This window comes from Diadema antillarum, unplaced genomic scaffold (assembly GCF_040938485.1).
Source record: "Diadema antillarum isolate AM-2024a unplaced genomic scaffold, OU_Dant_1.0 seq00000740_RagTag, whole genome shotgun sequence".
Classification (NCBI taxonomy): Eukaryota; Metazoa; Echinodermata; class Echinoidea; order Diadematoida; family Diadematidae; genus Diadema; species Diadema antillarum.
This window is the reverse complement of record NW_027271638.1, coordinates 294,316-318,020: the sequence shown is the minus strand read 5'-3', so window position 1 is coordinate 318,020 and position 23,705 is coordinate 294,316. Positions and strand designations below refer to the sequence as shown.

At 40.0% G+C, this 23,705-nt stretch overlaps 1 protein-coding gene across 1 annotated transcript; it reads right to left on the bottom strand.

Moving 5' to 3' along the window:
- Window positions 1–309: 309 nt before the first annotated feature.
- Window positions 310–20,432, bottom strand: LOC139738405 (cubilin-like). The gene is made up of 15 exons (XM_071649042.1): window positions 20,103–20,432; window positions 18,093–18,249; window positions 17,258–17,430; window positions 16,656–16,824; window positions 15,243–15,457; window positions 13,961–14,123; window positions 10,748–10,906; window positions 9,296–9,543; window positions 8,562–8,742; window positions 7,276–7,475; window positions 6,008–6,262; window positions 3,166–3,291; window positions 2,669–2,810; window positions 1,445–1,662; window positions 310–489 (listed from the first exon to the last, which is right to left on the bottom strand). Exons 1-15 carry the CDS (start codon window positions 20,430–20,432, stop codon window positions 310–312), a joined length of 2,916 nt encoding a protein of 971 aa, XP_071505143.1.
- Window positions 20,433–23,705: the final 3,273 nt, after the last annotated feature.

Sequence of the window (23,705 nt, the reverse complement as noted above, 5' to 3'; positions counted from 1 at the left end):
TTATCCTATGCCTTGTCCGCCTTGGACTACTGAATATAACAATGTCGGAATTTCGGAGCTTGGGTATTTGTTCCATGTTCATCGTGTCACTGCCGGCAACCAGGGACAGCCTGGTGGTAGTGTCGCTGCCCGGAAAGCAGTAGATGACAGGTTCGAGTCCCACTGGTTTCTTTTTTTTTTCGACATGTTTGTTAATTTACAGATCAGCAGTTGCGATCTTAACAAATTTGATTTGTAGATTTGATTTAGAGTAATGACCATACAAAGGCAGGAAATCATACATATCAATGTTTTAACTTATTCACAAGTTTATTCGATTAACTCACCAGAAACTGGTTTTACATCCTGGTACTTGATGTCATACCCATCATGCTCCTCGTGCGTGTCACTCCTGAAAGTGACTTTCACCTCATTGCTCTCCGAGGTCCACGTGAAGGGCGCGTGATTGCCGCAAACACGAAGGTTTCTGTCGGTACCAAGATCTAATATCTACATTCAACAAGGGCGCAAAAGATATATATGTATGTGTGTGTATATATATATATATATATATATATATATATATGTCTGTGTGTGTGCGTGTGTGTGTAAGTCACGTGATATATTTGGCAGGTTACGTGAACAACAGAATCCGCCATATACTGCGGTGTCCCATTCGCGCGTGCATAGATATTATGAGAATGCATGATAGATATTATGAGAATGCATGATATACATTGCAACCCGGCTCGCGCCCGCCGCAATATCATGCACTCAGCATATACGTGAGCAACTGGGACACCGCAGTTAATGTTTTTTTTTTTTTTTTTCAAGTCCGATCGGTCTATTGTAGTTGTTATTATCCTCTTGGGTGTTGCATTCTATATCGCCGTCTTGACTAAAAAGCATACAAATTCATTAAGCCATGAAAAGAAGTGTCATTTTATTGATTTACATAATTCAATGAAGTTGAAGACATGCGACTCCTTCAATGCTATCAACAATATTTTTAGGGGAAAACAAGCTCGCTTTTTAAAATTTCGGCAGGCCAGTAGGCCCTATTCTGAAAGTATCGAATTACATAATACACTGTATCACACCATGGCTACCTTTCAGTAACATCTATTAATTTGAATCAGAATCTCATGTTGTTGTTTGTTTGTTTATTTGTTTGTTGTTGTTGGGGTTTTTTTCTATTGGGGGATTCTTGCCCCCATCACGAATATCTATAGGCCCCATTTGTGTATTCGTGTCCTGAGCAACACTAAATACCAATATATGATAACTTTTGTCATCACGAAAAGTAATGATCTGCAGCCACTATGTGTTGCATGCTTAACACAGGCCTGGGTAACTGAAAGTGCTGGAGAGTAAAGGTTTTGTGTATTGCATGCAATAATAAGAGTGAAACATTATTATTGCATAATGTACACCAATAATTTTACTACGCACTTCACAACCTCACCTCAACAAAATCCCCCTGGCACTCCCCGCTGAAACCCAGGTCGAAATGCGACGAAACCAGTGAGATAGAATGTCCCGGGCCCGCGTGTAGAACAATCTCTGTGCGGATCCCTCTCGGGTAAGGCGCGGGATAGTTCGGGGACGTTATGCGACCTGTCCCATTGAAACCTTGTCTGACCCAGTTCCAGCTTGATGCGTTGACTAACCGTACCTCTTCGGCTTCGAACGGAAAAGTAGAAAGCATTTCAGTATAAGATGAAATGATGATTAGTTTGGGAAAATGCATGCACCGGAACAAACTATCAAAGGGACATACCAATGCCAAAATCCCGCTCGATAGGCGGCATCACTGCATGCTGATTCACCTGAACATACACTGCAAAAAGTCCGGTGTTACATAGTGAACACCGAGCTGGTGTTAAATTTTCGGTGCTCATTTATGGTGTTGAATTAACACCTCCGGGTGTCATTTCCAAATTTTAAACTGTTTTTTGAAGAGTTTCTTAGTAACTGCACTTCTTGTTGATTTTTAATTCAAACAAGACGATCAAGAATTTTACATTAAAATACTACATTTTTGAAAAATGGGAAAATAAATTTACACCAAAGTAACACCAGTCGGTGTGGTCTCTTATTGAAGCTGGACGGGTGTTAAACCATTGATATTAACACCAACAAATATCAAATCAACACCATGTGGTGTCATTTTTTGAATTAACACCAGTACAATGTCAAAATAACACCAGGTACAGTGTCAAATTAACACCACAAAGTGTCAGGTGAACACTTTTCAACACCATCACAGCGCATTTTCAACACCTGTGGGTGTGGTCCTTTATTGAAGTTTGATCGGTGTTAGATTTAACACCCGTGGTGTTAAATCTAACACCGATGTTTTTACAGTGTAGGCCTACATTTTAATTCTTCTGATATAATGTGCCTTAAACTGAAAGATGAATAGTCAGCAAACGGATTTGCACAAAGATATCTGCACTGCAGTGCCCAGAGCCCGGTACATTGTACCAAACGAACGAAGAAACAAAATGAGGAGGAAGAGAAGAAGAAGAAAATGAAGAAGACAAACTCAGAAGAAGGAAAGCGAAGGGCAAGGAAGAGACAAAGATAATGAGGATGACGACGATGGAAGACTGAGAGATTGTGGAGAGGTTGCCTCTCAACGACTTGAACGAAGACCAGCTGGGAGTATACACATTTGAAACAATACCTTCGGTTCTTTCAAAGGTGTGATAGACGGTCCGAAAGCCGTTGAAGACGCTACCGGGCAGAGTCCGGAACAAAACACGGACCACGTTGGCGTCAGATGTCCACGAAAACAGGTCCGACTGGCCGCAGAAAGTGGAGCTCCGCTGTGATGTCAAATCCGTGACCTATACAGGTGGACAATAATTTTTTTTTTTTTTTTTTGGTAATGCTGATGATACTGATCAGAGTGATGATATTGATCGTTGTGATTACCCTTGTCATCACTTTTCTCGATTCATAGATATATTCATTTACTCGCTTCACACAATAAATAAAAAGATTTCCAGCAAAATTCATACTACTAGCGATAAAGTGAATTGCAAGTACTTGCAACACTTTAAACTGATATGAACATACAGGTCCCAAAGAGGAAAATTATGTCAACAAGGGAAATGTTAACATTTAAATAGGCCTATATTTGAAAACGTTCATAAGTAAAGCGCTCTTGGTAAAACTCACCTGTGCGAACTGGTCTTGGCAGTCGCTGCCCATTCGGATGTGGTTTTGTGACGTCACAACATCGTCCATCAAGAATTCGCGAAACCGAAGGTTTAGGCGTTCGTTCGATTTGGCGTGAACTATGATCTGCGTGTAGACAAATAAATGTAGAATGATGTAAAGCATAAAGAATTAGCAAGCAACAATCATAGATAAAGATTAAATACATACGAGATTTAAAGGCCATGAAGCTTGAAATTTTTATGGACATGATGAGCGGGAAGAATGACCCGGTTTCATGGGATGTTCTGTATACGAATGGGATTATCTTATGAGACATGAATATGCTATAAGTTGAGACATATTTTTGAGATGTCTTATAACTGGGTATCTTAGATGAAGTTTTGGCGAACATGTAAAGAAAGATGTACAATGTAATTGTTTTTAACCCTGTAGGCTCAACCTCCTTAAAAGTCAAATGATATGAATTTCAAGACTTGTCTTGAAATAATTGTTTTAAGTCTTGAAATTCCTATTATTTCCATATAATTGGCTTTTGAGAAAGTTGAGGGTTAAAACAGTTGCATCTAACCAAAATTTCATCTAAGCGTTGTCGAATTCAGCACCCCTTGGATGGGGGCATCGGTATGAGGTAATGGCGGCCATTTGGGGGCTATTTTAGAGACTACTTAGATGTGTGTTGTCAAATTCAAATGGGACAGTAAGGCCATCGGGCGGACAACAAAATGAGGATAGGCTCAAACTTTGACTTTGCCGCCCATTATGTGATGATTATATGATCTAATTATGTTAATTTATGCCATGTCAGTTGTGGTCTGCAATGGGTTTTATCATCGAGTTGGAAAGGACTGTAAAATGATTGAATGATTGAATGTATGATCGTAGTTCGGTATTGTAGGCATGTGGTTGCTGTGGTTGGGTTTCGTAACCGAATTGAGGGGGGGGGGGGTGTGCGAGGAGGAATCGAGCACAGCGAGTGTGATGTGTGTTGTCAAATTCAAATGGGACAGTAAGGCCATCGGGCGGACAACAAAATGAGGGTAGGCTCAAACTTTGACTTTGCCGCCCATTATGTGATGATTATATGATCTAATTATGTTAATTTATGCCATGTCAGTTGTGGTCTGCAATGGGTTTTATCATCATGTCAAATTCAAATGGGACAGTAAGGCCATCGGGCGGACAACAAAATGAGGATAGGCTCAAACTTTGACTTTGCCGCCCATTATGTGATGATTATATGATCTAATTATGTTAATTTATGCCATGTCAGTTGTGGTCTGCAATGGGTTTTATCATCGAGTTGGAAAGGACTGTAAAATGATTGAATGATTGAATGTATGATCGTAGTTCGGTATTGTAGGCATGTGGTTGCTGTGGTTGGGTTTCGTAACCGAATTGAGGGGGGGGGGTGTGCGAGGAGGAATCGAGCACAGCGAGTGTGATGTGTGTTGTCAAATTCAAATGGGACAGTAAGGCCATCGGGCGGACAACAAAATGAGGGTAGGCTCAAACTTTGACTTTGCCGCCCATTATGTGATGATTATATGATCTAATTATGTTAATTTATGCCATGTCAGTTGTGGTCTGCAATGGGTTTTATCATCGAGTTGGAAAGGACTGTAAAATGATTGAATGATTGAATGTATGATCGTAGTTCGGTATTGTAGGCATGTGGTTGCTGTGGTTGGGTTTCGTAACCGAATTGAGGGGGGGGGGTGTGCGAGGAGGAATCGAGCACAGCGAGTGTGATTGTCAGTGTTCGTGGTGTGTGGTGTTGGAGTGTTGATGCTGCTGGTTTGTTTGGGATCTTTAGATTGATGTGTGGTTGCTGGGAGCGGGTGTGGATGGTTGGTGGTTTTGTCGAGGGTTGCATGAGGGGCGGCTGCTGCACGTCCGCTCATGGCGGCCACTAGGGAGAATTCCGCCCAACCATCCGGGGTGTGCATCTCTTTTATTGACTCTTGGGTGTTCTGCTTGAGTGATTTCCAAGTAGCTAGTCTTTGCTTGCCAGTCACTTTCTCTAAAATGTATAGAGGACGATGTCCAACAGCCCGAGTAGCCTAGCCTTTCCTTGACAGTCGTTTCCTCTAAAAATCTGGAGAAGACAGTGTCCCACAGAACAATCACATCACATACAGGATGATGTGGCAAAGACCTGCGTGTATTTTAAACATCAACCCTCTATTGTTCCATCCAAATGCCCGTCATGTAACTACAAAAGAAAGGATTAACTCCCCTCAAAGCCACAATCCCAGATTTCCAGTGATTCTGTATATAACAAGTTGTGAATAGTGACGTCAGTTCAATACACCTGTTGGGTAAACCTAATACTGCAGTTACACGCCGTTGAAAAGGGACGTTGGACACCAAGTATTCTTTACGTGCGGTCAAGGATTAAAGTTCAAAAGACTTTGTCGTAAAATGGATAATGCCAGTTGGGTTTTTTAAAGATATTACGTACTATTTCTATGCTTTAGCGTCGAGGCTTTTTGCTTCTTTTTTTTAAATTCATTTGCGCAAAATGTAAGAATACAAGAATCACGCCCCATCCATACATAGGCCTACAGACTAGGGCTCAAGTAAGATTATAACAAAAAGACCTCTTTACGTCTGTGGTAACACCGATAGGAGGAAGACAAGAATCTAAACGTTTCTCTGACTTTTTAAGGACAAGTCATGAAATTAGGTGGTAATTTGGCCTTTACCTACCTCACTCACGTAACTTCAATTAAAAACAAAATCACCACTGTCATATTTCTGAAATTATTTCTAATACGATATCTAACCACACGCATTAATTAGTCTAAGCGTCGAGTCGCCTGTTGTGGGTTCACCGTACCTCGCATTCATCTCCTGGTCGAGCAGTACTAGCATGCAGCAGGGAAGAGAATTCCCCGGGTGGATCCACTAAAAACGACTGGTAAGGAGAGGCTGGAGGCTGGAGAATACTCTCATAGGCGACGTTGAAAGGGAGGACCCATGCATTTCCGTGAACGAGGATGGAAAGTTCGTTGCCCTCCGATAACCAGGAAAAGGACAGCTTGCCTGGCAGAGAACACACGCGTTCGGTACGACGTGTGAGCACATCGGTTAACTGCAAGGAAAGAATATTTGGAGTACATTATTCAGTATGAAAAGGAAGCTAACTATCAAAGATTAAATCTAATACTCTCAGATAATCAACAAGCAAACAAGCAAACAAGACATGACCTCATATCATCCACTTTTTATCATTTTTTCGACTCACTGTATTCTAAACAATGACCCATTTCACGCTTCATGGCATGGACGGCATGCTTCAGATTTCGTATCAATTTTTATCTCATTAGCATTAAGACAAACTATGTAATGAACATCAATGCAAAGGAAGTGCACATTATGATCCCAAAACCCAGTACAAGAATGCATTTATCTTCTCAAATAAACCAATGACAAAACATGCATAAAATATCGGAAAGTACACCCATTAGGCAGACGTACCGAATCTCTAGTGATATTTAGAATTGCTATGGCTGATAGTAAAAAAAAAGTGAAATTCAGATTTCGTAGCTTTGAATTCGTCTTTTGAAATATTTGAAATCAGTGACTATTATTAGAACGTGTGCGAGCGGTGAAAATTCTCGGCTGATACGTAGGTAACTGCAAAAATCTATTTCTGCTATTCCTCTGTCTGGTATAAACAGTACACCTCGCAGTTTAATCACTTCCATTCTCGTAGAAGTATAAGTTCCTCTACATTAGGACGACAGCGTTCATCATTAGATTATTTTGTTGTTGCTGTTCTTTTTGCTTGTTGTTGTTCTGTTTTGTTTTTATTTTTATATTTTTAATTGACTTGAATATTGGTTCAATGATAATTTCACATTTACCAAAGACGAAGCGTTTATATTTCGTTTGGTACACATCGCATTAAATTCCAGGTTTATTTTGCTGTTTTGCTTTTTATATATTTGCATTAAATTCCAGTGTTAATTTTTTTGTTTTGCTTTTTATGTATTTGCATTAAATTCCAGTGTTAATTTTGTTGCTATTGTTGACTTTTGATTTTTGCATTTTTTTAATGAGAACATTATCTTGTAGGTTCGTTTGGATTTCTACTTATAGCACCTGCAGATAGGCTCTGGCGCAGTCGTTGTCGTCGCTCCGCGTGCTTTCTTTCATCGTATCAAATGGCATAACTTTGACAAGGACGCGCTCCGAGGGCCTGGCCCTGAAGACTATCTGGCATCGGACAGGTGCAGATACCAAGCTATGTATCCCAGGCATGTCATTCACAACTCTACCGCATTGTCCCATGGGTATATTTCCTGTGGGCGGGATGTAAATATCATACGTTATTAATCATATTATATATATATATATATATATATATATATATATATATATATATATATATATGTGTGTGTGTGTGTGTGTGTGTGTGTGTGTGACCGTGCACCTCAAAACGAACATAAAGTCGCACACACTGATTTTGCGTGAGGACTGAAAATAAGTGAAATGGGTCAACCTAGCCGAACTTGACTTTTTCATATTTTCTGAAAGAGCGGGTCTTCTTTTACATTTCCTAAAATTTGTTATCATAAAATGGGCGGGAAAGTGTTTTTTTTTAGCAGTTTCTATCTCGAACATTTTTGGTAGAATGGTGTGATTACGAGTGTCTTTAGAATCCCTTTTTTATTTCTGAAAAACCTTGTCCACACTCTTCACTTTCAACTCTAATAACTTTTGAAAAGATAGTGCTACTGCTTTGAAAGTTGGCATTAACTGTGGACAGAATGTGTTAATGAGGCATGCTTAATTTCAGTTTAATCTAATAATCCCTTCATTGTTGTTACTCTGGTGGTTTACTTCCTGTTTTTGTTTTTTTTTTTTGTCCCATTCATCGCACAGCCAGCACGGTTTGGTAAAGATAAAGCGCTTGAATAGACACTGTACTTTAGAGCCTCTTTTCTCAGTTCACACTTTTCCTGAGTTTGTGCTTTCTTTCCAATATCTAGATAGGTTAGGAGAGTCCATTTGATTTGAGTTATACATAAATTTAAAGCTTAAAGTCTGCTCTTTCAGAATATGGTCTTAACTAAAAATTTATGTCTGGCGACTTTTTGTTTGTTTTGAGGTGCAGGGTCACATATACATATATATATATATATATATATATATATATATATATTCATATATCATATATCATAAGTTTTTAATACAAAAGAATACATATGATTTTCTTTTTCTTCAGAGTAAGAAGAATTTAGGAAAATTTAAATCATGTAGAAATTTCCTAAGGGTTGGATAAAGCGAATTTTTCATGGTAAAACAAAGTTAAATCTTAACTAGCCTGTTAACAATGTAATTTCCTACGCCTGGCGGCAAGGGATCGATGAAGAAGAATTTGGTACCTGATTCTTGCATCTCCGTGGTGAACTCGACGCGGAATTGGACGCGGGTCGAGTCGGCGGAGAGCTGTCTCGACCGTACGATGACTTCGTTCGTCTCGCTCGTCCAGGTAAAGGCCTCCTGACTTGCGGTGAGCTCGATCGCCTTCCCGACGTTTTCCCGTCGGACGGACACGTCCATAATCTTTCGGGGTGAGGTGGGATGGGGGAAAACGCTCAAAGGTTTGAAAATGCTCACTTTGTCACTACCATAAAAAACACACACATACATACAGAACCGTAAGTAAAACAGTGATGCGCTATTCAATCTTAAGCACAACTATTCATACGTGTCTTACACCCCATCATGATTTTTGTTAGATGTTTTGTCAGAAAGCCATATAAAACAAGTCAGGTATCGAAATCCACTTTCGAAATGAAAAAGAAAGAAGAGTACAAGGTCCTAAGATAACCTAACCGCAGTAATGATGGAAATTGAATTGACTGAAGTCTGTTCTTTTCAAAACAAGAATATAAGTAACCGCGAAGCGCTTGATTATTATTCAATGCCGCGAAGGAATGAAATGAGCAAAGGTTTTCATTAAAACATCACAATACCTTCTTTCTCTATAGTTTTTATCGTGATTGGAATATGTTTTTAAAAAATAGTATTTTTGATACCTAATATCACGTTGAGGGTACAAAAAAACGCAAGCAGGGGAGATGGAAAAAGGTGGCAGATTAAGTGTGTGTCTAACCTTGAAGCCGACTTCGTCAGTGTCCACGAGAGACAACTGTCTGTGTTCGATATCGCTCTCGTGGATGGCGTGCTTGTTCGAGTGGTGATTAGCAATGTCGATCACCAGATCCTTCACGACGAGTCGAAGTCGGTGATTAGGGGCTGCGTGGAAAAGCAGCAGACAGTCTCCACTTCCTTGCGGTGGCCAGGCCGGAACTTCGGGCACGTTAATCTCACCACTGCGCTCGGTGATTGCGTGTTTGCAATCTGATGAGACAAGAATAGAAAAGAATAACTGCAATTAGTCCATGCAAAAGATACGTCAAATTTACTCTTTCATGATCTCACCCCCTTCGTAGATAAATAAACTCATTGGTGGCTGTAGTTCTGTTACATCGAATGTTTAATGAATATAACGTACAACGATATAATTTTGCCAGTTCACAGTTCCAATCTGAGCATGTGCAGATAAAGGTCATTGCAGACCTTCTCTTGAAATGGATTCGCAACTTAGGTATTCAAAACCTAGATAGGGCTTCATGACAACTGTGTTTTTAGATGAACCAGGTGCAGATCAATATTTACCGGTGAATGTGCATTTTTTCAGCAACATCAGTAAAAGCCATTCATGCAGCACTGGCATGTATACCATTTCGTGCATGGCTATTTTCAACTGCTCTTTTTGAAGATTGTTCCATGCTTTTCTAAGTCTGTGGTTGGAGAGGTCATTGCAGACGAGGGCTAACCGTGAACTGACTTATACTTGGCACTTGGATATAAAATACCTGAGAGCTGGTGGCGTCTTGACGATAGTGGGAGTGCTTGATAGCGAGCCCTGAACTTCGTTTGTCCTGTGGCGCTGGTCATTTCGAGGCTTACTTCAACTTCATTAGAGCCAGATGTCCATGTAAACGGAGCGGTCGAACCGCAGTAGGAGTTGCTTCTCTCGGTAACTACATCCGTGAACTCAATTTGAAAGTGAACAGAAACAAACAATACAACAACGAAAAAATGAATACGCGAACATGAAAACAACCCAAGTCCAAATTTAGCTATCAATTTGGCTATCAATTAATAATGTTTTACATTCAAATTTGATAATTAACAACATTCCAATAGCTGAAAAACTAAAAACATAGTAGTTCTCTATATATAATAGAAATTGAAAAAAAAGAAAAAAAAAACAAATATCAGTCACAGATCACGAAAAAGAAAATAGAAGAAAAAAAGCACAAAACACTGGAAGTGAGATGCTGCTTCTAATGGATGACTAGCCAACATATATCAATGTTGTATTGTTTGCTTTTTGTTTGTTTGTGTGTTTGTTTGTTTGTTTGTTTGTTTGTTTGTTTGTTTGTGTGTTTGTTTTCCATGTAGCATGCGTACATGAGCAGTTGGCTTATGTCAAAAAAGACCTCAAACTGTGGACATGAATTGTTTTGCTAACATACCACCAGGCCTTGTTTCTCACAATCCTCTCTGTCGGGAATGTCCATGCGGTAGACCTCGATGACGAGAAAAGTTTTCGGCGGCGAGGAGAGGACAGCCCTGCACCGAGGCGGGGGTGAATCAGAGTCCGCGGGGAGCCTCAGGAACACCTCGGACCCTTCAACCACCAGACAGTCCAGGTCTGGGAAATTTAGGGAAGAGAGTGAATGAAAAACACTACGATATATTTTGCAAAAGCGGGACCGGTGTCTTTCTACAGCTTCTGATGATTATTTTGTCTGACAATAAGACCCAACACGTGTGCCCAACTAAAGCCGGTTTCGTTCCATAGTTTGAGGAAACATCATGTTTGAAGGAGCATCATGACACATAGTGTTTCTGGATCTGAATTATCAAATGGGTGGTTTGTACAGTATGTCCCAAAAAAAAATACAACGGGGACCTCCGCAATGATATCTTTAAAAATAGTGAATCAATCTAAATACAAATTCAGGGTATGAAACTATAACTCATTGCCTACATCTTACAGAAAACCCCATTCGAATTGCTCCAGTGGTCAAAGAGAAATGCGGAATTTTGTAGAGGATGTCGGGAATCTCTTCTGTCCAAGTTCTGTCTATTATTCACACACAAGAACATTGAATTGCTAAAATTGGAAGAATCAGATTCACGACATGCTTTACAACAATCCACATTTCTCTGTGACCGCTAAACCAAATTGAATGGGGTTTTCTGCAAAATAGAGCTAAGATGTTACATTTTAAGACCCTGAAGTAGCACTTAGACAGGTTGATCACATTAGGTGTTATCAATTCGAAAATCCGGTTGTAATTTTTTTGGGCGACTTACTGCAGTATGTCCCCAAAAAATTACAATCAGATTTTCGCATTGATAATGCCCAATATGATTAAAAATTTTTAATGCTACTTCAGGGTCTTAAAATATAACATTTTAGCTCTATTTTGCAGAAATCCCCATTCGATTTGGTTAAGCGGTCACAGAGAAATGTGGATTGTTGTAAAGCATGTCAAGAATCGGATTCTTTCGAGTTTAGCAATTCAATGTCCTTGTGTGTGAATAATAGACAGAACTTGGACAGAAGAGATTCCCGACATCCTCTACAAAATTCCGTATTTCTCTTTGACCACTGAAGCAAATCGAATGGGGTTTTCTGTAAGATGTGGGCAATGAGTTATAGTTTCACACCCTGAATTTGTATTTAGATTGATTCACTATTTTTAAAGATATCATTGCAGAGGGCCCGTTGTAATTTTTTTTGGGACATACTGTATAGGGTCGTACTCCGGCCAGTTCCGGTACACCTCTAGAGTAGCAGTACTATTGAAATAATTCCAGTCGATATCATTTCGTATCGGTTTTGTTTCTATATCATATTTCCTAATTACATGCCACGAAGTGATTGGCGGAATTGTATACTTTTGCAAATGTAAATCTCATCAGAAAAATATATTTTTTTAAATGAATGAGGGCAAGAAAGGCAGTTCATGAAAATTCGCCGAGGCGCTTTGTTAAGCCTGTGGAGGAAAACAACGTTCTTAAAGAGGAGGGTCAGCAAGGTGGCTTCTACCTGCAAGAGTCAAGTCTCGTACACTGGCTCGCTGGCCAAATTTTGTCTAGTGGCAAGGTGTTCAAGGAGTAGTATACTGCCCTACTTTGGCAAAAGGAAGCAAGTGACATACCATCCGAATTTGAGTTATTGATGTTTTCATAATTTACATAATGAGCTCTTCTTCCAGGCCAAATTTCATGCTGAAACTAGAAATGTCGCTACAGCGACTGGTTATACCCCCGCCAAACAACATTTCATAAGCTTTGGTCAAAAAACTGAGGAAGTAGTTAAATCCGCAAGATCTTTCCTTGATCTTCTGCCATTAATATGCCGTTACCATGGCAACGTACTTTCGGGTACTGTCGAAAAATGCGTCTTGCACATCTACAACCAAAGGCACACATCTGTACCAAGTTTCATGGAAATTGGGCAAAAACTGAGGAAGTAGTTTGCAACACAAAATTTTCCATCATTTTGGCTCATAATATGTGAGCTGTTACCATGGCAACATACTTTTTGTCACTGTCAAGAAATGTGTCATGCTGACCTATATCCTAAGACAAACATTCAGTATGAATTCCATGAGAATTGGAAGAACACTGATGAAGCAGTTTTGCCATGAAGCATTTTGCCCTATATTTTACCAATAACATGCCGTTACCATGGCAACGCACTTTTTGCCACTGCGGAAATATGTGTCTTGCACATTAACATATTCAGATGAACATCTGTACCTAATTTCATAAAAATTGATCAAAAACTGTGGGAGGAGTTCGCGACGCAAGATTTGTACCCATTTTTGCCCATAATATGCCGTTACCATGGCAACGTACTTTTGGGTACTGTAAAAAAATACGTCTTGCACATCTACAACCCAAGGCACACATCTGTGCCAAGTTTTATGGGAATCGGTTGAAAACTGAGAGAGTAGTTCGCGACGCAAGATATGCAACGGACCGCCCGCCCGACCGCCCGACCGCCCGACCGCCCGACCGCCCGACCGTCCGCTGATTCCTATATACCCCCTTCAAACTTCGTTTGGCGGGGGTATAACAATCATCCTACTAAGAGATATGTTAGATAAGACATCATGATAGTCCATTGACGTCAGTGTAAATGACAGACACATTTTGATCTTTTACGAGAAATGTCATTTTTGTCACTTGCTTCCTTTTGCCAAAATAGGGCAGTATAGTATTGGTTGAGATGAGGATTCAGCTTTTATTTTTTTTTTTCCGAGTTACTTAGAAACTACTTTACAATACATGAGGAATTCAAAGTTTATTTGACGAAATGGCTGAGATATCCAAAAAAAAAAAAGGTAAAAAAAGCGATCCTATTGAAAGGTGGGCGCCATCTTTTATTAGAATCGCTTTGCTTTGCATATTTGAAAATTTCAAAACCAATTTCGATCAAATAAACTTTGCATTCCTCTTAGAATACTATATGCTCTTTCATATTTCATAATAGGTTGCTCATTCTCTCACAGAACAGTTGGAAACCTGAAGCCCCATCTCAACTAAAACTATTGATTACCATCCCTTTAAGGCGCACAGCTCCATGTAAAGGTACACAACTTCGTGTAGAGGTACACACTCTGTGTACACTGCTCTGTCCCTGCTTGAAGCTACTAACACGTGGTTGTATTAGAGGTGGAAAGTTTACCCTCATTCTTCTCCACGGCTGTGTATTGAGCGTGAAAGCCAGGGGAAGCGCCCTCATCGTCCGAATGCAGTAGAATCACCACCTCGTTGTCGTCCGACGTCCACGCAAAGGGATGGAGGAAACCACAGACTCGCGTCACCCGATCAGTCGTTACGTCATACACCTTATAATTTAGCACAATCAACAACTTGTCATACAGTAGCAGTATTGCAACATACCGACTGCAGTTGCAAGGCTAGTTATCATCATACCATCATGAATATTGTGAAATAAAGCGAGTGATATCATTTTTCTATGATAGATAATGGAAGCCAGCTATGAGAAGTTGAAATAAAGATCTCGTTTTAGCTTATTTTACCCTTTCTTTGAAAAGGTTCTTACACTCTGGATGTTTCACGTAGACATACTTAGTAAGCATTGCAATAAAGTGTGATACACTGCAAAAAGTCCGGTGTTTAAATATGAAACACCGAGCTGGTGTTAGATTTCCGGTGCTAATTCATGGTGTTAGATTAACACCTCCGGGTGTCATTTCAAAATCTAAAATTGTTTTTTGAATAGTTTCTTAGTTCCTGCACTTCTTGTTAATTTTGAACTTTAACAAGATGATAAAGAATTTTCCGATAAAGTACTTGATTTTTGAAAAAATGTGTAAACAAATTTACACCACAGTAACACCAGTTGGTGTGGTCACCTATTGAAGCTGGACGGGTGTTATACCATTGCAATTAACACCACCAATATCAAATCAACACCATGCAGTGTCATTATTGAATTAACTCTAGCGCAGTGTCAAAAATAACACCAGCCACAGTGTTTAACACCACGAAGTGCCAGGCGAACACTTTTTAACACCGTCACAATACATTTTCAACACCTGTGGGTGTGGTCCTCTATTGAAGTTTGATCGATGTTAGATTTAACACCCATGGTGTTAAATCTAACACCGATGTTTTACATTGTACGAAGTAGGGAAGTATCACATTACTTCAAAACGATGAGTATTTGTTACATCACACTCTTATACTTTGAGACATGAAGTAGAAAGAAGAAAAGTTGCAAAGATCAAACTGTCGCTGAATCAGACGTGCCTGATTTTAAAGTAGTTAAGGGGCTTACATATTTTTACTCCAAAACAATAAACCCAGATACCTCTTGTACCTTCTGAACCCCTTTCTACGGAATTGTCGTGCCAGTATCTCACACTATGACTCGATTTCAGTATAAGAGAGCAGCAAGTGACGGAATTTCCGCTCAAGAATAAACAAAAAACCCAAAATACCTGCACGTAATCATCCAAGCAATGATTTGCAATGGCGCCCTCAGCGTCGCTTGCATAGTTATCCGACCCCACTGAGAAATTCAGGAACACGAGGCGGATAGCCGAGTCCTCACCAACGCGGATAGTCATTGTGCAATCGAGGCTCGGCGGGTAGGCGATCGGATATCCGGGTGAGGTTACAGCTCCCGATTGTTCGAGAAGCGTTACATCACATTCTTTAAAAGATACAAAATTAGAAAAAATAATACAGAGAATAAGAAAACGAAATTGAACATGTATTCCATGTCACAAACAGTACGACTGTGGACCCGACGTGACTAGTCATTATGGTGGCAAAATAGATGCGATACAAAAATGAAAGACATGTTTTAATGCAAAGCATTGTCACAATTCCCGTCACAAATAAAGGGTTATCTCAGTCTATCACTGCAGCTTATTATGATTTATTGTAAAATAATAACAATAATTGTTCATATTGACACCATCATCTGCGACATTGTTATGTATTATGTAGGCCTATCCTGATTTTATTCAGGGTTCCAATGGAATGACAGTCCTTGTTGAATGGGCACCAAGACGAAATGAATACCCATGAAACAGATTACTAGGTAATATCTACCTAAACCAGGGGTGGATCCAGTAATTCCATAAAGGAGGGGGTGGGGGAGGGGGGCTTTACAAAATTAAAGGTGCGTGCACTCCCAAACCCCCATTTTTTTTTATTTCTTTTGTTTTGATAGAAAATAAGGGGGGCGCCCGGTGAGCTCCCTCTGGATCTGCCACCGTAAATACAAGATTCCATTTCTACACATCGCATGCAGCCATGTATACTAAAGCTTTGACAACCTATGATTCAGTATTCACAGCAATACGTGAAAAGTTTGTCAAATCGAATTTAGGTTGGTATGGCAAACGATTGTAACGATCGCACCAAATTTTGGTATCGCCAATACCTAGGTGCCGTGCGCAGAGCAGCGTTTTAGATGCAATATGCAATGGGATAGCTCAGGGGACACACTAGGTTGCATATGCACGTATACTTCCGTCTTTATCCGGGAGTATTTTGTTTTTTGGGTGTTTTTTTTTTTTTGGAAGATTTCTTCGCTTTTCCATCCTGTGACCAGCATATTGAAGCCTCGCAGTAGCGAACAATGGTTTCCATGACCGCATATCAATAAAAGTTAGATATTTTAAACTCTTTGTAGTTGAATTCTAACCGAAGACAAAAGCAGCACCGAAAGAAAAGAAGACGAAAACTGCATTGAATTGCATTGGAACTGAGAGGCGCGCAAGACAACCGGAGGTGACAATGGCACCGAGGAATCCCACAGTGCATCTGTGACAGGGTTTTTCAGCGTGCGCAAAAGACATAGTTTTCTGCTCATTGGCGATACCGAAAATTGCTGTACTGACCAGCAAGCTCTTGCTCTTCAGTGATGAGCAGCTGATATTCAAAGACGAGTTCAAAGGTCGAGCCCCGCTCATATTCTAACAAGAGTTCGTTGCCCTCTGAAGAGATAGAAAAGTGTTCGTGCCTTCCGTACAACTCGACGAGCACGTCCCCTGTAACCACGTCTTGAATCTTAAAAAGAAAAGAAAAAAGACATGACCTTTAATAGCTAATATCAGCAAAAACACACGTAGCAGTGTCAGCCTACTTAAGTATAGCAAGTATAGAAGTAAGGGTAAAATTATTGTATGGGGTGCCTTTGGTAGTGATGTATGCACTCACCGAACAAATATCAAACTCTTGGCTTTTCAATGATATGAATATTGCAGTTTCATTTGTTTTACGTCTAAAAGTTACACAAGTGTACCTAATATGATTTACAGAATTATCTATACATAAATATTATTCACAAAAATCTCTAAGTTAGTCACTTTCAAATTTGCTTGTAAATGTAAAGTTTTCTTATCACTATTTAGGTTTTTTCCATAATGTGAACATAACGTTACAATCTGCAAAGTAGAATGATGGACATGTGGAAATCAAAAGTCTGGGGTAAGCGACTAACCCGTATAGGTCGGTCCACGTCCGTGAGGACTTCTTCAAACCCGACGTTGACACGTGACCCAGGATGAGCGTGTAGCAGCAATGCAGTGTGCGCACCGTAAGCGCCCGACGCGGACGGCTCAAGCGCGTTGGCGTCAAAACGACCTATGACCCCCTCGTACATGATGAAATGAACTGTGAGAAAAAAGTCGGAGAAAGATCAATAGGTCAAACGGACATCATACAACTATAGTCTCCTTGTCAATACTTGTGGTCCTTTGTTGTCTATTCGAAACAACAGGATCTTCGCTATTTTGGGTAATCGTTGATCATTATATTCAGAAAACGAAATAAGGCTCTTGTGAAGGCATCTTTCCATTTTCGGATAAACGAGCCTATTTCATTTCCGGAGTAACAAACCTTTGCAATGACGAACCTTCTTTCATTTTCGGATTAACGAACCTTTGAAAAATGGACCTTATTTTGTTTTCGGATTATTGAATCTTTTGAATAACGAACCTTCCCGAACTTCGGATTAACGAACCTTTGGGGGAAGAAAACCCTCATTTTCGGATTAATGAATCCTTTCAATAACGAATCTTATCCTTTTTTAGATCATCGAATCTCCCCCCCCAAAAAAAAAAAAAAGAAGAAGAAACTTCACACGAAATAGCAAACCTTTGAAATAACGCCACATACGTTCGGATTAACAAACTCTAATTCACTTTCGGACTATCGCACAAATCTTAGATGCTCCTGTATGGAATTAATGGTGTGTTTCGAAACGGGAAACCGATATCGGAATAACGAACCCTACTTCAACAAACATCACCCGATCATTCCACGCACTGACTCACCGTTAACCGTGCTTCGTGAATGGAAGGACGCCGAGAACCAGTGGAAAGAGTCCGGCGTCCCGAAGGTGTCCACCACCACCACGTTGCCGTCGGCCGTGACAGAAAATGGTTTTTGCGATCCGCAGACCAATTCTGGGTGGTCCTCTATGGCGTTGATCTACCACGGCGGGGATCGGTTGAAAGAAGTGGATAAACAATTTTGGTAATGTATCATATTCAGTGGCGTATCTAGGGAAAACGGCGCCCGGGGCAAGCGCGAAAATTGCGCCCCTAATTTCTGACAGTGTTCAACCCAAACCCCATCCTGGTAGGGACTTAAAAAAAACAGTCCGCATGATATGCTTTTTCAAGCACTTAAAAGGGGTCTTTTGAGGGTGATTTAAATGTAATATATTTAGATAAATTTTGGCGAGCGAGCGCAGCGAGCGAGCCGAAAATTTTTGTATATTTCCGCGTCATCATCACGTTTTGTTCTTATCTTCTTCTTTTTTTGACAAATTTTGGCGAGCGAGCGCAGCGAGCGAGCCGAAAATTTCTGTATTTCAGCTTACAAAACATGAAATTCTTGTCATTTTACGCTTATTTAATCTTACAATTCTAATCAAGATATAGTGACGGCCTTATAGATAACGATTTATACCAACAAACTGAGGACTTGAAAAAATACTCCAAATTAGTACGCACGAGTGAGCAAAAATTTGTATATTTCAGCGCTATTATCACGTTTTGCTCTTATCCTTTTTTTAATATAAATTGTGGCGAGCGAGCGCAGCGAGCGAGCCGAAAATTTCTGTATTTCAGCTTACAAAACATGGAATTCTTGTCATTTTTTGCTTATTAAATCTTACAATTCTAATGAAGATATAGTGACTGCCTTATAGATAACGATTTATACCAACAAACTGAGAACTTGAAAAAAATACTCTAAATTAGTACGCGCGAGTGAGCCGAAATTTATATATTTCCGCGCTATTATCACGTTTTGTTATTATCTTGTTTGATTTGGTTTTTTGCGCCCCCCCCCCCCCCTATGTTCGACACCTTTGGCGCCCTCGTTTGATCCAATGTGCGATCGCTTCAGAACGAAAGAAGTAAAATTGCAGCCGCTGCTTTATGTAACATTTTGCCTTCTAACGATGGCATGTGTGAACACAATATACATTGTCATTTTGTCCGCGTTATCATCACGTTTTGTTCTTATCTTCTTTTTTATATATATAATTTGGCGAGCGAGCGCAGCGAGCGAGCCGAAATTTCAGCGTACAAAACATGGAATTCTTGTGTGAACACAATAAGCATTGTTTTTTTTTTCCCCTTTTTTTCTTCTTTTCTTCTTTTTCTTCTTCGTTTTTTTTTTTTCTCGTTTTTTCGTTTTCGGCGCCCCCAAGGAGTGGCGCCCGGGGCACGTGCCCCCCTTGCCCCTCCCCCCCCCCCTAGATACGCCACTGATCATATTCACATTATTCCATGCATGTTTTGTTCACAAAAGATGCCCTCCTATAAGTAACCGTTACTTGGAGGGACCAGGCGAATTCAAATCATTGCTTTGAATTCTTAGGCTGTAAGGAAAGAAATACCCACTGTCCATAACTTATAACATTACAAAAACGGTCTATGGGCAGTAGGCCCTACATGGGAAGGATTGAAGTAGGCGTACATGGGAAGGATTGCAGAAATTAGTTGCCAGTGAAAACTTGAAAACGCGAATGATTCTAAGATTATCATTTCTGGGTGGGTTTGTGTGTGTGAACACACCGAGCAATTATCATGCAATGTCAGATCATTCATTTCACTGTCTGCTGATTTGCGGCAAAGCAGTGTTTTCAGGTTTAAGGTATAATAAAGGACGATAGAATTTAAATTTCATTTAGCAAGAAGTAAACATAACAAAACTTCGCGATCTTAAACTTCACGATTTTTTGCCAGTGTGCCCACGGCTATATTAACCCCGTATAATCTGATTTCAAATAATGATTTCAAACAAAAGAATGGAAATGAGGTTATACTCACTTGCACAAAGATCTCGCCCGTGGAGCAGTCACTAGATCCCATGAATTCAAACTCGGGAAAGACGATGACCGGAGCGAACCCCGGCGATGCGACGATCGTGATGCGACATCGCGGGAAGTCTGTGACCTTCAACGGGTAGTTTGGAGACGTGAACTGCCCGCGATCGGCCGTGATCGTCCGGTCGCAGCCATTGGGCGGTTCCGAGTTCGACTCCCCGAACGTCGCAGGCGTCGATGACGAGGCAGTGGACGATGACGAGGAAGACGTAGCGGAAGGCTGCGTGACACCAGCAGATGCTTTGATGAAATAAATAGCGCCGATATTGGTCATAATTCATCCTGCTTCTTCAGTACCTTACCGACGATGAATGTATTCAACGCTTTACTATAGCCCATAAATTGATACTGTGCAATTATGTTACACGACTGCGTTGTTCTACATGTATTAATAACAAAAATAAATATAACTTGTGCCGAATACTAGTATAATGTCTTATTATCTTCGCGAATTTCAACGGAATTAACATCTGCGTTGTCAAAAGCGATCAAAGCGTGAACAGAAAAATAAAAGCCTAACAAAATACTATGAATACATTTCTATTAGTTTTTTTCATAATGTATCTTAAAGCAGGGCTCGACACTAACGGTGGCCCGGAGCCACCAAAAATGAAAGTCGGGCCACCAAATTTCAAAAAATGGCAAATTTGGTGGCCCGCCTCGGGCCATCAAATTTTTTTTTAAAGTATGTCAATAAATTCGTAACTTTTGCGTCGGAAATGCATAAATGCATGCAGTGAGTTATTTTTTTTTTCGGGCCACCAAATTTTTATCTCGGGCCACCAAAAATATGAAATTGATGATTTTGGTGGCCCCATCGGGCCAAAAAAAAAAAGTTAGTGTGGAGCCCTGTCTAAAGTATGCATAAGGATACACATCAAAGGTCATAAACAACATCCTTCGAGATTCAACGTTTGTTTGTCTTGAGAACGATTACACGCAGTGCATATAACAATGTCGTGAAAAGAATTCATGAAACACGAAACAGGTGGTTAAAGGGATAGTACAGTTTTGGTGGAGATGAGAATAGGGTTTTTAACTTTTTGCGAGATACCAAGAAAACACTTATGATATAGTAAAGAACATACCATTTCAAGAGGAATGCAAAGTTTATTTGACGAAAATCGGGTTTGGAATGACTGAAACATCAAAAAACAAAGTAAAACAAGGCGACCGTAATAAAGTGTGGGTCCCACACTTTATTAGAATCGCTCTTTTTTGATGTCTCAGCCATTTCAAAACCAATTTTCATCAAATAAACGTTGAATTCCTCAAAGAATTACATGCTCTTTCACATTTTATAAGAGGTTTCTCATTATCTCACCATAGAATGTTAGAAACCTGAAATTAGGTCTCAACCATAACTGTGCAATCCCTTTAACATCTGCAGGTAAGAGGGTGAGACGCAGGTGTGCAATGTTGATGATGCCTCTGGACTATTATTGGTATATGGTTACATCGTGCGTATGTGTGAGTGTGTATGTGTGTATACAGTGTGTTTACTCGGTCAGATATCATGGAAAAGGTGAATGAGTCCAGTGATTATTATAGGTGATTCAAAGTTATGTACATAATTTTGGGTACCCATCCTTGTTCACCTATATTCATTATTGGTCCGTCCTATGCACTTCGTATCACTACTACAATAATAGCAAGCAAGAAAATAATCTGCGTTACTCTTCCGTATTATTGTGCTGGTGGCGTGGAGGGTACACATAAAGAACTCCTATACATTACATCTTCATAGTTGTATCTAAATTACATTATAGGCGGACCTAAAAAAGTAAAATCTGTCCCGAAAATCATACCTGTACTAATTTGCCGATAAGAACGATATTGAAAAGGCGGTACACATCACCTGCCGAATTTAACGTACCATTCCTGCACTCTAAGCCGTGGCATTCTCTCTTCGTGAAAGTGGAATAAACGCCTGCATCAAGCTCTGTTGCCTAGGAGACGTAAACAGAACCAGAGGACAAAGAAAACACTATTATCGAGAAAAAAAATGCAATTTGGCGCAAAATGGGAGATAAGTAGCAAAAAATCCTTCAAAATGATATATCATCAATCTAGGCCTATAGCTTGTTTTGCTTCGCAGTTTGAGGGATTTCGTTTTTTTTTTTCAAGGTTAGAATGAGAGTCTATTGTATAATAATTTTAAGAACGGCGCTATGGACCTATTTCCATGCAACCACCAGCCATCACAACGAATTTGAAATCAGTCAGTGTAAGCCGGTTGACCACAAAGTTATGATGTAGATTCAGTAGCTATAGGTAACTATATTGTTGGGCTCGGTATTGAATGTCGTCTGGTACACCGATCTCCACTGTACTCCTGTTTGAAAGTTATACGTGTTTTTCACCCCTCGGCTAATACTAGTACCTGTAGGAATAATCAAATCTGTCATTTCAAGTTCGATGTTGGTGTTAACGTTGCTATGACACATGCCAGACCCATATTCAAGTCCATGTGCATATCAAAGTGCACGTGCAAAGACTACACTATCATGCTATTCAAGCAATATTAATCACCCGTGGAAAGTACGCGAATACTCTTATTGACAATCTACATGGTAACATTAATCTGTGCCTGAGAGCAAAATTGAGATCGTCGCACATGGAAATGTTTTTAAAAATATGTATCATCCTAATCCGTTTTCCACATTACTTCTCTAAAGAAAACATTTAGGGCTGATCATCTTTTCATACTGACTTGAACAAGGCGCAGTCACTTTTTTTTCGTCATGCAATTATATCCGTGCATGCACGATCACGCCGACTTCGCATGGTGTGAAGATATTCCAAGACATAGGATCGATAATCATGATAGCTATCCCTTCCATTAATCTCACCATCAATTTTTTACTGGAGTTTAGCAACACCCGGCGCCTGTTGCATGAAAGTTCTTCTTCTTCTTCTTCTTCTTCTTCTTCTTCTTCTTCTTCTTCTTCTTCTTTTACCAGAGGAAAAAACATAATCTGGTAAGAACTGAAAAACTCACGTTTATGAAAAAAGTAACTCAAGTTGTCGAAGGAAAAACCCTTTTTGCAACAGGCGGGCAACAGGCCCCAGCTGCCTGCACCAGCCCTCTTAAGCACCGAACTTGCATGAAATCACCCAACGATGTCATAATAGGCAATCAGCAGAAACACTAAACCTCCTTGTTCAGATAGTCTATAATAGATCATAATCTATTATTGTCTATAAGCCAATTACAGATGCCATAAGATTATGCTTATTCTATTGTATCAGTGGGTTAACTTTAACAGCATTATCCTTATAGACTAGACTATCATATCCGTGGTCTTCTGCATTTCCACGAACTCTCATCCATCATCCCTAAGAACTTTTTCAACTCTCTGTCATGTCTGTCCTCTCCCCCCCCCCCCCCCTTCCATTTTCCTTCTTCTCTATTTACTCTCTTTGATGATCCAACCCTTCCTAGTTCCTTTGGTACCCTCCACATATGACTTAACAGACTAGGTCTATAGCCTAGTCTAGAGACTAGACTAGAAAGCCAAAGCAAAATGAATAGTCTTATTAATTT